Below are 15,365 nucleotides of genomic sequence, written 5' to 3' on the forward strand. Positions count from 1 at the left end.
AGTACCAATTCTGAGAACTTTGAAAATGACACGGTACCACAATGTCGCTATAGAGACCAATATAATGTTACTCTAGAGGCTTTTACTGCTCGAATTGTCACAATTATTTTTTATACTTCCGATCCTTGATCATGCCAAAGCGTTATTTTTAAAAAATAAAATATATAATAGAAGTGTGTATAGAACTGTTGAAAGGGTCCGCGTAACAGACTTTCGTCGATGATCTATACAACTAAAATTCTTAATATTAAATTCAATTCGTAGAATATTCAAATCTATCTATAGTTTGATCGAATCTTCGATTATAAATCGACGTAAAATTTTTGGATACTACAAGCGTAGCCATCGTTCAGTATCTCGTAAACGTCTGATGAAGAAGTACATGTTACAAGGCTTATACGTCAAATCTATAGAACACCTGAATATAACTGACTTCCCAATATTTCAATATTCCAGGTCCCATAGCTATATCGGATGTCGATTAATACGAAACATGAGAAGTCAATCAATCGATATGTTCAATGGCACGTAATCTTGATAAAAGCTGTACAAACTTGCAGTCCTTTCCTTGTTTATAACGGGAAATTGAATACTTTGTAATTAAATTGTAGAAACAGAAGCAATAAAATGTTGCGTGGCCTGCCGCAATAACGTAACGAATCGATATAATGGTTGCCACAGATTAATTAATTAATATCAATCCCGCGATCCTCCATCGCAGCTGTCTTTATTTCCGCGTAGTTTGTATCGAATTCGTCGCGTTTCATCGTGAGAAATCTTCAGCCGTTCCAAAAGTTTCGTAAAGATTAATCCTTCATAATTGAAGAGCGGAAGTAGATAAAGTTGCCAGTATCGAAACTAAAGTTTTCTGGGAAATGACTGTTTATGAGAAATTGTTTGTTTATGGGAATGTTATTTATTAGAAAAATATAACGATACTTATTTATTACGCATATTATAATACTTTATATAATTTTACGATATCTCTATTCTATCGTTTCAAAGATCTGTTAATTAACGATAAAAAAAATATCTTCTTTATATCTTAAGAGAAGATATGTAAGTCCATTATGTAGTTTGCTTAAGAAGGTCAGTAGAGATTTTCTTATCTGATGGGATAATTGAGGCAGATTTATCTACGCACATGTTCAAGCACGATGGAGGGAGTTTGCTGGCACATGGTGCACACAGTCTAATTTAGGGAACTAATCGTATAACATACATCATACACAACCTATATCACGTATGAAACGTTAAAAACTGTACGAATTATTATGATTACACTTCCCTTCATATTTAGTGATATTAACCTTCATACAAACAACCTCTTCAAGGAAAAACAAAATTCTTTTTCGAAAATGGCACTTCCAATTCTTCTTATTCTCACTATTTAATTGCTAGCCGTATCAAGTAACAACGAAAAAAATAATAATATCTAAACGTTAAGCAGGTCCATATTTTGGGGGATACAATTAAAAAAGTAAATCGTCGGTGGAATATTGTTTCACCTATCAAGAATTTTGGAAGATATAATTAGAAAGGTACAACCTGGGTAGAAAATTGTACTCCTTATCGAGCATTTTTGAAAATATAATTGAGGAAGTGGAATCTGGATAGAAAATTGTTTTACCTACGAAGCATTATAAAAAGTAAGTTTAATAAAACTATACCTTGGATATTTCATATATTTTTTCATATTATACGCATTCGTTAAAATTTTACACTCCCAAACATCCTGCTATACTTGCACAAAAAAGCGCAGTCTAGTAATATCCCCCTCACTGCTTCTCGCATTTTCTTTCTAATCATCTCTCGTTCGCTTTTCCTGATATTATTCTCAGCGTAAGTTCAGAGTGGCGGTTTTTAAACTCAGGAACGCGCGGCTGTTCGTTAAATGAAATATCAAACGTAAGAATTGCCGCAGTCTTAACGCGAGATAATTCATTTCGTGGCACAGAGCGCACGTCGTTGAATATTAATTCATATCTCATATAAGTTGCGAATAAAAAAAGCAGATAAAAGAGGACAAAAATCCGATAATTACCGCGAATCTTTCCGCAATTTCAAGAAATACAAAAGAAATTTGTTTGTAAGCATGCTACTAAGTATTATTAGAAGTACTGTACTTTCGATATTTTACATATTCTTGCATATTTTCTACATTTTTCTGTATTTTTGTATCCTTAAACTTTCCGTAAACGCGTAAACGTCTGCGCTCTGACAATGACAAGGAAGATTCTACTGATAAAAATAAAGCATCGAATTTCACCGAACTCTCAGAAATGTAATTCTCAGATCACATAAATTAAAAAGAAAGAACAAAAGAAAATACAAATATATATGTCGGAGAAGCAGTGGGGATAGGGTTGTCGGTGTTTGAGGAGTCTTCATTGAAGGTAGCCATCGTTGCGGTGTGGCGAAGATACGATTTATTGACACAGGTATGAATAACACAGGTTTGACAATCTATCACGGCGGTGAGACGTCCGCGACACTAGTGACAGTGATCTCAGGTTCAATAACGAATCCGCGGTCAACGGGATGACAGATAGGCGTTCTCGCTGAATCTAAGTCTGACTCGTAAAAATAATTGCTGAGCGTAAAGACGTTACTCTTTAGTCGACGGGAGCGCGTCAAAGAATGCGCGTCCCGTCCCGATGATTCCACAGAGGAAAACTATACTGGGGTGTGTCTAAGGACACGAGATCATCGGATTCGTCGAGGAAAGCCTTCGTTTAGGAAGTAAGGGAAATTGACGTTGCTGCTAATTGGTCAATCTCCATATCGGTGGTTAGAAAAAGATGCTAGCCGCCCTCGAGGGAAAGTTGCTAGTGGGAGACGCCGCTCGTTGAAAAATATGTCTGCCCTATCTTCCCGTAGTTGGGACAAAGACTGTTTGTCTGTTTGAAGGACTTTAGTTAACTAAACCTTAAGATTTATAACGGGCCCTCGGGCTAGCCGATCACGTACTGTGGAGACGCGTCGACATCTGGTAAACATCCTGCCCGGAGAATAGGATCTGCGTGTGGCAAGCTACGAGACAGAAACCGTTGGAATGTTTACTGCCACGTGCCGCTACAAATCTTTCTTTTAAGGAGAGCTATAGCATTACTCAATGCCTTTGTTAGATGGAGAGTTTGTGCCGTTGACCGCGGCCACGTTCGGCGACTAATTGTCGCCTTGAGCCCAAGCTCATTGTCACAAGTCTCAAACAAATACAATTGGTTAGAATGACGGCAAATCGTTTAGTTACAACTGTAGATTTTAATTACAATGTTTTTATGGATTTTCCCGAGGTTTCAGAGGGAAGGCACCGGTGTCCTCTTATCTCCGACATATATATATATATGTCGGAGATGAAATGAAAACCGGAGCCTTCCCTATGCAATTTTGAGGAGGCCTTTTAATGCTTTAGCCCAGATTTTATCATAACTGTAATTAAGTAATTGTCATCTGTAATTGTTTGACATTTGTGAAAAGCGAAAGTGGGTTCGAGGTGACAACTGGTCGCTGAACGTAGCCACGGTCACGGGATAAACGTTTTGCCTGACGAAGGTGTGGATCGGTTGTATTGTTCTCCCTAGAAATCACATAGAATTGTACTTTAGAGATGTCGATATAATGGGACACACGTTGTATGAGGAATCAATCTCCAGACAGAAACTGCCTAGCAACGGCGTTTGGATCTTTCTCGATGTTTCCAAGGAGTATATAACAAACTTTTGACAGATATTGCCTAGCAACAACGATTGGAACCTTCTCGATGTTTCCAGCGAGAATATAACAAACAAATGCAGTCGTATTACGAAAAAGATTTTAATCAGAGAGGCATTCGTGTGATCGCCTTGGAAAGTGATACATCGAGTAATTTTTTCCGAGTGATTCAGCAAACGTATCTTTTTGTGTTATAAAATTGTTTAAAGTTTTCCCGTTGACCGTGGATTCGTTTGAACCCCGGATCATTGTTTATAGCGTAAATTAAATTCAATATTTGTAAATTTATCAATCGTTAATTTTCATTATTCGTTAAATTAGTAAATCGTAAGATATATTATTCGTTTCTTTTATTGTTCGATAAAACTTATTATTCTTTAATCTAATTAATAATTTAATTTATCATTTGTTAATCAATCATATCATTTACAAAATTCATTATTCATAATATTTGTAAAACCTTGTTTATTCGTGTAAATATATTCTCTGTTTTGTAAAACAATGGCTAATTCAAACGAAGAATCGTTACGCGCCTTAAATCCTAATGTTAACCCGACATATATATACATACGTAGCCACAAATCAATTTGGATCACGACAGATAAAATAGGTAGCAATAATGTCTCCACGAACATTATCATAATTTATTGGAATTTACATAAAAGCCAAAGAATGCTATTGTTTCAATGACACGGCGTTTTGCCGAGTTAGATAAATATGAATTGTATGTTTGAACAAGTGTTCGGTCGTGTTTCACGCGACGAAAAAGGAAATCACAAGACAAGGTGTCGCCTCGTTGGAAGCAACAAATCGCAATACGAGGGTGGAAATTGGGTGACACCGGGAGGATTACGAGGGATGAGAAATCTGTCGAGAGCGTGAAAGGCTCGCGGTCACCGGGTTTCTCCAGTTCTGTCGCTTTTAACGCCGAGTTCTTCCGCTTCGAGGATAGAAGCTGCGAAATATCGAAGCCATTGTCCAAAGATTTTCAAGAATATCCGATGCAACGTCTTGAAATTTACGAGAGCAAGTCTGATAAATTCTTATCTCTGGTCCATTCGTGGCCAATTTTTTAATACCCTCGTAACTGGTAACGACAAATAAAAATATTGGTGCAGGCCAATTTTTTTTTGGATAAAATCTTGTGTGAATTTACAAAAAATACGATTCTTCGTTTAATTTTTTTCCCTTATTGTCTTTACATATTTGGAGTTTAAACGCGTTATAAGTACGTTTTTTTTAACATGATTACGTAGAATTCTTATTCTGAATAAATTATTTGTTTCCGCTTCATAACTGTTTCTAAATTACAGTGCATTTAATCTTGAAATGCACAGTAACATTTTATACTTTTTACGTTCTAAGGAATTTTCAGGATCGGTTAAAAATTAAATTACAGTAATGGTAATACTCAATATTAATGTCAGACGTGGATACTTCACTCTTTCGTGTAATAATTTGTCATCTTGGCATCGATCAAGGTATTTAATATACAAAGCGTACAGATTAATAAGAATTTTAATTAATCCTTCTTCTATAGTATTCACCGTTCTTTTCGAGCTCGTACCATTTCAAATAGACTTTCGAATAGATTTCAAAGATTTGTCTGTTCAAATAAAACGCGATCTTTGTTATTTCCCTATCAGTCGTCCCGTTACCAACAGATTGCAGATTCGTTTAAAAAACATTTGTAACGAAAAACAAACCCACTCGCAGAAATGTTATTCAATATCGCATTTATAACTTTCATAGACATCCTCCTCTCATTGCTATCATTGTAAACAGATTGAAACTTCGTTTGCAAACACTCGCGATTAAAAAAAAAAAAAGAAGAATTAATCTTAAACAATTTTATCTTGTGTTCCATTTATAATTTTCATAATTGTCTTCCCGACGTTGTATCATTTTAAATGGCTTTTTTCTATCCATCTATGTTGCAGCGAAGTTCGCTGTGGAGTGCCGAAGTGTGCAGACGTGTCTCTAGTGCCCAGCGTAGTCCGAAAACAACACGTGTCGCCCAACCGTCGAAAGAGAACACAGCTAAGTGTCTCTTACCCTTTAGGGAGAAGAAAATCCCACGCACCTAACCCCAACCCGAATACTAGCCTCACAGCCTCACGACTAGTTGTTCATTCCGAATTAACTAGCTCGATGATGGCCCAGCAACCGCGACCAGGCTCTCCGGAGCAGTCTCGCAGCTACCCCGTGTTACCCCCCCCCCCCCCGTGGCAGAAGTGTAGCAGAACTCTCCGCACTAACGACGCCAATACTACAAAGAAAAGGAAAATAGAAACAGCAACGCAAATAAACACACACAACAGATTCGCCGTATTGGAATCCTCAAACGACGCCATGGAAATCGTAGAACCGCCACCAAACCAACACTCACAGAGAATCCCCCCTCCCCCACCAATATTTGTGGACGACGTCATTGACATACAGACAATGACCAAGTCCCTAGAGAGAGATATCAGCAAGGAGGAATATAACATTAAGATAAGCAACAACAAAGTCAAAATACTGTCGACGAACCCAGAAGCTTACAGAAAACTCACTAAGACACTCAGGACCCTGAACGCCAACTTCCACACCTACCAACTCAAACAGGAAAAGCCTTTCCGGGTGGTCCTACGAAACATAAACCACTCAGCAGACATAGACGAGCTCAAATACGAACTCTCAAAACTCGGCCACGAAGTCATCAACGTAAGTAATATAAGGCATAGAGTCTCGAAAGACCCGTTATCCTTATTCTTCCTAGACATTAAACAAAAGCCGAAAAATAAGGAAATCTACAACATCAGTCGCCTAATGAACGCGATAGTAAAGATCGAACCACCGCTCGTGAAAAAAGAAATAGTGCAATGCAAAAGGTAACAAAGGTACGGTCATACGCAGAAATACTGCAACCATACTTTCCGCTGCGTTAAATGCGCAGGCACTCACTCCACTGACCAGTGCGCCAAATCACCGGAAACCCCAGCGAAATGCATCCACTGCCAAGGGGACCACCCTGCCAACCACAAAGGCTGCCCAGCATATAAAACACTATACACGAACAGGTACCCTAAGCTCAGAGCAAAAGAGATATCCAACCAAACACCCAGCCCGCCGAAATTCACGACTACCCCAACCCCCTCAACCAACCAAACACCCAGTCCTACCAAATTCATGTCCACCTCAACCTCCTATGCCCAAGCAGTACAAGGCATCCAAAATAACCCGAACAGCCAAAGGAACCTTCCCCAAAACAGTGTCCCCAACCCACCTAGCACAGACAACCCCTCAAGGCTTGAAAAGCTAATAGAGAAACAATCAGAGCAAATAAATCACTTGCTATCGCTACTAACACTCATCGTGGAAAAATTAGCACGCCCCGACTCAAAATAAAACCAAGGCGCATAGCACTCTGGGACGCCAACGGTCTAGCGCAACACAAACTTGAACTAGAACTCTTCTTAAAACACCAGCAAATCGACGTAATGCTCGTATCGGAAACCCACTTCACCGACAAGAGCTACCTGAAAATAAATGGTTACAAATTCTACCATACCCAACACCCCAGCGGAAAGGCCCACGGTGGCACCGGAATAATAATCAAAGCAAGTATTAAGCACTACGAACTTCCATCATTCCAGAAAGACTACCTCCAAGCAACAAACGTAGCAGTAGAAGACTGTCATGGCTCAATCACCACCTCAGCAGTATACTGCCCTCCCAGACACTCCATCGCCAAAGAAGACTTTGATAACTTCCTGGACACCCTGGGCAATAGATTCATAGTTGGAGGAGACTATAACGCCAAGCACATCCAATGGGGCAGCAGACTGGTTACAGCAAGAGGCAAAAACCTCTTAAACAGCATAATAAACAACAACCTCAACTACCTCACCACATACGAACCCACATACTGGCCCACTGACACCAACAAAATACCCGACCTTCTCGACTTCTTCATAACTAAAAATATCCCATCAAGACACGTCCAGATCAACTCCTCGGCTGATCTCTCCTCTGATCATTCTCCCGTGATAGCAACAGTCAGTTCAACAATCATCGAGAATACACCTAATGGCTCCATTCACAACCAACACACCAACTGGCAGCTCTTCAGAGAAGTCTTTACACACTCAGCCTCAGCCTTCACCCCACTAAAAACAAAGGAAGAAATCGAAGCAGCCACGGAATACTTAAACACGAGCATAATAAACGCAATCCGCCTCTCCACACCGACAAAGCCATCTAACAGCAAACAAGAATATCCCCAATACATACTAAAAAAAATAGCAGAAAAACGTAGACTAAGAAGAGTATGGCAGACCCATAGAACACCGGATGACAAACGCAAACTAAACAACGCAACTAGAAAGCTATCCAGAACCTTAAAAAACTATAAAAACGACTGTTTCCATAAATACCTCGCCAGCTTATCCCCCACAGCCGACTCCAACTACTCACTATGGAAGGCCTCCAGGAAACTCACACGCCCCCAACAAATAATCCCACCTATCCGCCGTCCGCAAGGTGGATGGGCGCGAAGCCCTATAGAAAAAGCCGACCTGTTTGCTAAACACTTGTCAAAAGTATTCAAACCCCATTCCCCCAAAGCCGCCGCGGACGTTACTGAATACCTGCACACCCCCTTCCAAATGTCCCCTCCTATCGAACCCGTCTCCTCTGCAGAGACCATAGAAACAATCAGTCGCCTAAACCCCAAGAAAGCAGCAGGACACGACCTAATAGGCACTAAAGCAATCAAGGAACTTCCCACAAAAGGGATAGCACTCATCGCATCGATTTTTAATGCTATCCTTCGCCTGGAACACTATCCTAAGGCCTGGAAAATCTCATTGATTACCCGGTAAACCGATATACGAAACCTGCTCCTATCGCCCAATCAGTCTTTTACCTACCCTGTCCAAACTATTCGAGAAGATGCTCACGAACCGACTCCTTCCAATCCTAGAGAACTTGAAAACACTCCCAGATCACCAATTCGGCTTCCGAAAACATCATTCTACAGTAGAGCAAATCCACCGCTTAACTCATACGATCAGTCAAACACTCGAAAAGAAAAAATATTGCTCAGCGGTTTTCCTCGACATCCAACAGGCATTCGACAAAGTATGGCATGAAGGGCTACTATACAAGATTAAAAAGATCCTACCTCACCTCTACTACTCCATCCTAAAATCTTACCTAACCAATAGACAATTCATGGTCAAATGCCTAGACGCCACTTCCGCAACATTCCCAATAGAAGCCGGCATACCCCAAGGTAGTGTCCTCGGACCCCTACTGTACTCCATCTACACTGCCGACCTACCCATATCAAACGATATAACAATAGCGACATTTGCAGACGACACAGCGCTATTAGCTACCCACGCAGACCCGGTAATAGCCTCATCCACTCTCCAGCGAAGTCTCGACTCCATGGAAAAGTGGTTTCACAAATGGGGCTTCAAAGTCAACGAAAAGAAATCCTCACATGTAACCTTCACGCTCCGAAAACAAACCTGCCCCCAGGTCACCATCAACAATGCAACAATTCCTAGCAGGGACACAGTCCGATACCTGGGCATGACCCTGGACAGGAGACTAACGTGGAAGACACACATCTCAGATAAAACGAAGCAACTAAAGGACAAACTAAAAAAACTCTATGGGCTCACGGGCCGACGCTCCAAACTAAACATACAGAATAAAATTACCCTCTACAAGACCGTAATAAAACCTGTCTGGACCTACGGAATCCAACTATGGGGAACAGCAAGTAACTCCAACATTGAAATACTCCAACGCTTTCAATCGAAAACGCTAAGATCCCTAATTGACGCACCTTGGTATGTAACCAACGAAACCATCCATCGCGACCTCAAGATACCTACAGTCAAAGAGGAAATAGCAAAATATAGCGACAGATATAGCAAAAGAATCAACAAACACCGAAACCCCCTAATCACTGGACTACTCGATACGACGGACCAGATTCGCAGGCTGAAGAGGCACTACCCGCTAGACCTAAACGTTAGATTCATTTAATTATCCAAATTAAGCATTTGCACTTGCTTATAATACTTATAGATTATACCTATCTATAATAAGTATTAACTTATTGTAAATAAACAGCCATGTCACTGCGCCACGCCAGAAAAATTACTGAAAATTCTCAACGCGAGAATTGATTGTAATTTCAACAAATAAATAAAAAAAAAAAATGTTGCAGCGAGATCAACGGTCCTAATTACTAAATTGCACGATGTGTTCATACAAATTCACTTTTTATGAACGCGATGAAACGAAATGAAACCTAAGTAGAGATTTGTTTTCTCATCAAGTATAACGAGTTTTATACTTTGGATAGATTGCCTCGTTGTGAGAAGGTCTTAATCGTTTATAATTGCGATTAAGTAATTGCAATAAGTCATATTTTTAAGAAACGTTCTCACATGCTGTCACACACTCTAATTAGAAAAGGATCATGAAACATTCGGTTTATGATATTATTTGTTTGTAAATCTTCCTGCTTCCGGAAACTTTTCTAAATATGAAAATATTTATATACAAAATTAAATATTTTTTTCAATATCAACACTTCTTGCGTTTATGTTGTCCTAGTCAGAATTATATTATTTCGTGTATCCTGTTGCTTTTTATATGATAGTCCTCCCGTTGGCCGCGGCTTCGCTATCAAGCCTGAGGCCCTCGTCACTAGTGTAACTATCGACAATAAAGGTACCCCACGCGCGACCGGACGATGGAGAACTTCAACGCAGAACCGCTACCTCCCGCGAGCCCTCACCGGGAGGGCGCCTCGAGCTCGGACTCGGATATTCAGACTCGACATATATATTATTATATATATTATATATACTATTATATCTATATAATATATGTATTTATATCTATAAATATATGTATAAATATATCTATTTAAAAAAATAAAGTTGACCTTCATATATCGCCAATAATATCGCGTGCGTAAAAAGAAACTAATTACATTTCATTCTTTTTTTACATTTATTTATTTTTTATTATTATTTTTTTCACAACTAATTACATTTAATTATTACATTTACATACATTTAACTATTATTACATACATTTACATACATTTGATTATTATTTTTTTCATAATTATATCTCGTTTGAAATATTTTTCGACATAATTAATTGTTTCAAAAACACATATTCCAGCCTTCTAAATGATTTATTTTGCGTATTATACGAATTATTCCATCTATAAATAAATTGTTCTCTATACACACAAACACGCACACAGTCTGTTAATTACACGAGTTAATTGTAACATTTTTCTCGATAAGTTGACAGAGCAAGAAAAATGAGCGACGAACATACCTACAAACTAATCTACTTCAATGCCCGTGGTCGTGCCGAACATATACGGTATATATTTGCATATACTGGCATCGAGTATACCGACGAGAGGATCCCCGAAGAACTCTGGCCTGAATACAAGGATTGTAAGCGTGAAGAATCGATTTTTACTTTCATCGTTCAACTCTCAGATATCTACCATTTACTCAAACTTTTCTGTATATAAATCTTTCGTTTCACGTGCAGGCTAAACTTACTTAAAGTAAAATTTCATACGGAATAAAGTCGAACTTTTCATTAAGTTTTGCTTCCGTAATATCGTGTTTATCGAATACCAACTTAATTCACTTACGATTCTCGAATTTTTGTGTTGCAATCTTTATTGTTTTCAATGAATCGAAGCATTTCGAATATTTTGAGAAAACCGTAAATAGGTGACTTAAAATAGGAATACAAAAATACTTCTACGTTTCTCGTTAATTTAAAAACTTTTTAGGACTTGTCGAAAAAAAAGGATAAAAAATTGAAATCAGTTCGGAAATGAACAAGAACACAGCTAAAAAGTCGAAAGAACAAAGCAGACATAAAATTCGATCTTCCGTTGCGACATTTCTATCGTAAATAGTATAATAAAAGTTTTACGCAGCATAGTCTTCGATATAATCTTATATGTCGCTTGCAGATAGAGAAACAAAAAATCAACGTAAGTCTGTAAATCAATCCTGTCGGTGTAAAACACAAAATTACGTTCGCAAGAGACATTCGATTTATATTCCTTGCATTTCAATTTTCATTACAAGAACCGTGTACATTTTCTAATATTTTTTCCGTGTCTGGTATTATCTTTTATCCTTGATTTTAAAAACTTCTGTTCTTCCCAACAGTCAAAAACACGCGATACCCTGTCCATCGTAATCGTAAGAAAAGAAAAAAAGGAGAAAGAAGACATTTCTGTATTTCTTTACTAGGCCATGTTGATTAAAACCGAAATGATTTCGATTCATCTATTCACAAGAACGCAACGGCCTCGGAAGCTGTGTTGTGATTTCCTATCTATCGTTTCCCTCTACACAGTGTTCATATGAGCCATGTTTGTTCTTAGCAATGCCTTATAAAAAGCTGCCTGTGCTGGAGATAGACGGGAAACCGGTAGCGCAGAGTAACGCTGTGGCGCGATACTTAGCGAGGAAGCACGATCTAATGGGAAAGGACGAATGGGATGCGATGATATGCGACGAGCTCGTCGATACTCTTGGAGATTTGAAGCAAGGTGAGTAACTGATGAGATGACTTTGCATTTGTCTCACCACAGAGACAGACGTTCAAGAATTCATTGTGAAAAGACGAGTACAAACAAGATACGTATGTCTTTCCGTTAAGCGAATGTTACAGTTTGTTTGCAAAAGTCAGTTTTTAGATTATAGAATCGTAGATAGAATTTAGAGGATAGAAACTTTTAGTAGTCACTTTTAGTTTAGTAAAGTCTTATCGACAATAAGCAGACTACGTTATGATACAACGATTCCAACTAAAGATTTCTATCGACATCACGAATTCGATGGCTTCCAAATTTTCTGCTCTGCAATCTCAGACGCTCAACTCGAAAGAATCTTTTAGATCCCCCGACAAACACTCGACTCAGGTTATCTATTATCGTAACCTTTCTACGGGATTTTTTTTAACTGCGTTGCGTTAACGAATAACGGGATAACATCACGTTTCTCTCAACGCCTTTCAACGTTCTACAACTTTTATTCTTTGCAAATCCCTGTCTCTATATGATAAACGCTGGTTATCCGCGGAAGGAGCGAGGACAACGAAGTGTTACTCAATGATCAAAGACAGGAAGATCCTGGTACGCGATAACGTTACTAATTTCCAATTACGATATGTGTGATTACGTAACATCTGCTGTCTGCATAATGCGTTAACGATCTGCGCGTTGATCGCATAAATATAAATCGAAGGGAATGGAATCGCTCGAAACTCATGCAACTATCCGCAGGTGTTTAAAATCGTGTTTTTACACCGCCAACGTAACGTCACGCCAGTCGAATCGAAAAATTATTACTAGACAGAGAAGGTGAACAAAAAACGAGGTAAATAGGCTACCGATTGAATAATATCATAACGATCGTATCTCTGGTTTTTGCTCGTCTTTTACATTTGTTTCAAATGTATAAAATATAATCGTATCGATATCGTCCACGATTAAAGCTATCCATCCGCCATCGACGAGGAACGAACGATTATATTTTATCATTTATGCGAATCCTTCTCTTCTCTTCTTTCTCTATTTACGCCCCTCGCCTTGCTTCGTACCGCCGATGATTCACAATTCGATGCACCTGAACAGCTGGAACGTCGCAGATTTTTCCGTACGATAACAAACGTGTTTTTGATGGCCTGCTTTAAACCGTGACGATCGCCATGACGTGCATCAATTGTCGAATGATGTAGTGCGACGATACTCCCACGCAACTTTTTTTACGCTGTTTTTCCCTCTATTTTTTCTTCCTGTGTGTTATCACATGATCATGAGATACCTGTATAGAAGATGCAAAGAGTCTGTGAAGAATTTACAGATATTTAAGATTATCATAATGATTAAGCAAAAGCTAAGACGCAAAATATTGCTCAAGATGTAATTATGTAATATTTACTCAATTTCTAGAAGACTGTTTATATCTTGTTGTTATTCTTGATATGGAGATAAATATAGTATACTTTATTAAGACCTAGATAAAAGACTTTTTTCTCGTTTCTCTTCTCTTACTTAATCACTAAGAGTTATATAACGTTTATTCGATAATTCTGCTTCTCCTGACCTTTCCACAAATGGTTGTTTATATCTCGACATTCTTGGTACTTTTAATGAAATTTTAATAACAGTACAGAAGTAAATAAAAAAGCTCTAGGTAGAAGCAAGGATTTACTTACCTTTCCTTTCTCGAATCTCAGTTAGCAATGTTGTTCCTCTTGAAAGATTTTCCAAGTTTCCAAGACACTTTCCACGCTGGTAACATTGTATATATTTCAAGTATCGTGAACCACAGGAACTTGTTGAGGCAATATTGAAGAAAGCAAAGAGAATGAAGATTAAATTCTGACAATAAAATAAAAATCCAAATTCTTCCTAAAAAGCTAGTGATCTTTAGTTAAGAGTTCGATTTTTCACATTTTTCAAGGTAAATTAAAAAAATTGTTTAATAGAGGAGGTACAAAATAAATGTATACAAACCTTTTTTCAGACGACATGGGCGGACTTCGTGTTTGCAGCGGCCCTTGAAAATTTCGAGTATATGTTTGGGGCATCAGCTTTGGATAAATATCCAGCTCTTCGAGCATTGAAGAGAAGGATTCATAGAATACCGGCTATTTCTCATTGGCTGATTAGGCGCCCATACACAAACAGCTAAAAGCTAAAAACGTGTGGAAAAAAGATGACCAGTACACCACTACATATATGTAGTATCGTGGACGAAAGGTCTAAGAAATATCGGGCGAACTATGAACAAGAGCGAGAGCCGAGGCGCCGTCGAGCCCATCAATGTGTCATCGGTCTTTTCAAGTGCATAGTTTCGTGGAAACGACCTACGTGACCCTGGCTACGAGCGTCTGCAGAACACGTGTGCGGTGGGCCTAGGAAAAAGGCAATAGAATGCGACAACGGCCAGAGTGTGAGTCGAGAAACAGAGTGTGAGTCGAGGAGCCGAGTGCGAGTTGAGCGGAGACAGAGTTTGCGAGTGGCGTTGCCGAGAGAGTGTTGATTGCGTTTTGGTAAAAGTCGAGTTGCTATCTAGTTATTTAGTTGCGCTGTTTTCTGTACGTTTGGCGTGAATAGTTCAGGTTGAAAAACAATCGTCTTTTTCTGTCTGATTAACATCTCCATTGTCCACTCCTTGTAAATACATTATATCACGATATAACAAACAAAATATTGACGAAGCACGGCCTGTTGTTAGGCACTGATTTTCTGGATCAAGTAGAGTTACGGGTTAAACGGGGCGAAGTGACTTTCTTGCGGCTTGACGAACAGACTAACAAAGACGTGTCGGATGTGTTTAGAATTAACGTAGTAGAACAGACTGACGAAACAGACCTAACACACGTACAGGAACCGCATTATCGTGAAGCAATTCGAGATATCGTTAGGGGGTATAGGCCGGAGAAGAAGCGAGACGTCGGAATAACCGCAAAAGTAGTTTTGGAAAGCGACAAGCCGGTAGCGCGAAGACCGCGAAGACTGGCGCCGTCGGAAAGAAAGGAAGAAGATGATCTGATGGAAGTGTGGACAAACGAGGGTGTCA

The 15,365-nt window shown here is 39.0% G+C and overlaps 1 protein-coding gene and 1 long non-coding RNA gene across 2 annotated transcripts; one reads left to right on the plus strand and one right to left on the minus strand.

Annotated features, from left to right (window-relative positions):
* The first annotated feature begins 11,059 nt into the window (after positions 1-11,059).
* LOC117216490 (hematopoietic prostaglandin D synthase-like) lies at positions 11,060-14,476 on the plus strand. The gene is made up of 3 exons (XM_033463204.1): positions 11,060-11,201; positions 12,158-12,325; positions 14,307-14,476. Exons 1-3 carry the CDS (start codon positions 11,060-11,062, stop codon positions 14,342-14,344), a joined length of 348 nt encoding a protein of 115 aa, XP_033319095.1. The 3' UTR covers positions 14,345-14,476.
* On the minus strand, positions 13,083-14,202 carry LOC117216491. The gene is made up of 2 exons (XR_004489377.1): positions 13,996-14,202; positions 13,083-13,601 (listed from the first exon to the last, which is right to left on the minus strand). It is a non-coding gene; the product is annotated as an uncharacterized LOC117216491 (long non-coding RNA).
* Positions 14,477-15,365: the final 889 nt, after the last annotated feature.

Source organism: Bombus bifarius, unplaced genomic scaffold (assembly GCF_011952205.1).
Source record: "Bombus bifarius isolate JDL3187 unplaced genomic scaffold, Bbif_JDL3187 scf7180000010271, whole genome shotgun sequence".
In the NCBI taxonomy this organism is placed as follows: domain Eukaryota; kingdom Metazoa; phylum Arthropoda; class Insecta; order Hymenoptera; family Apidae; genus Bombus; species Bombus bifarius.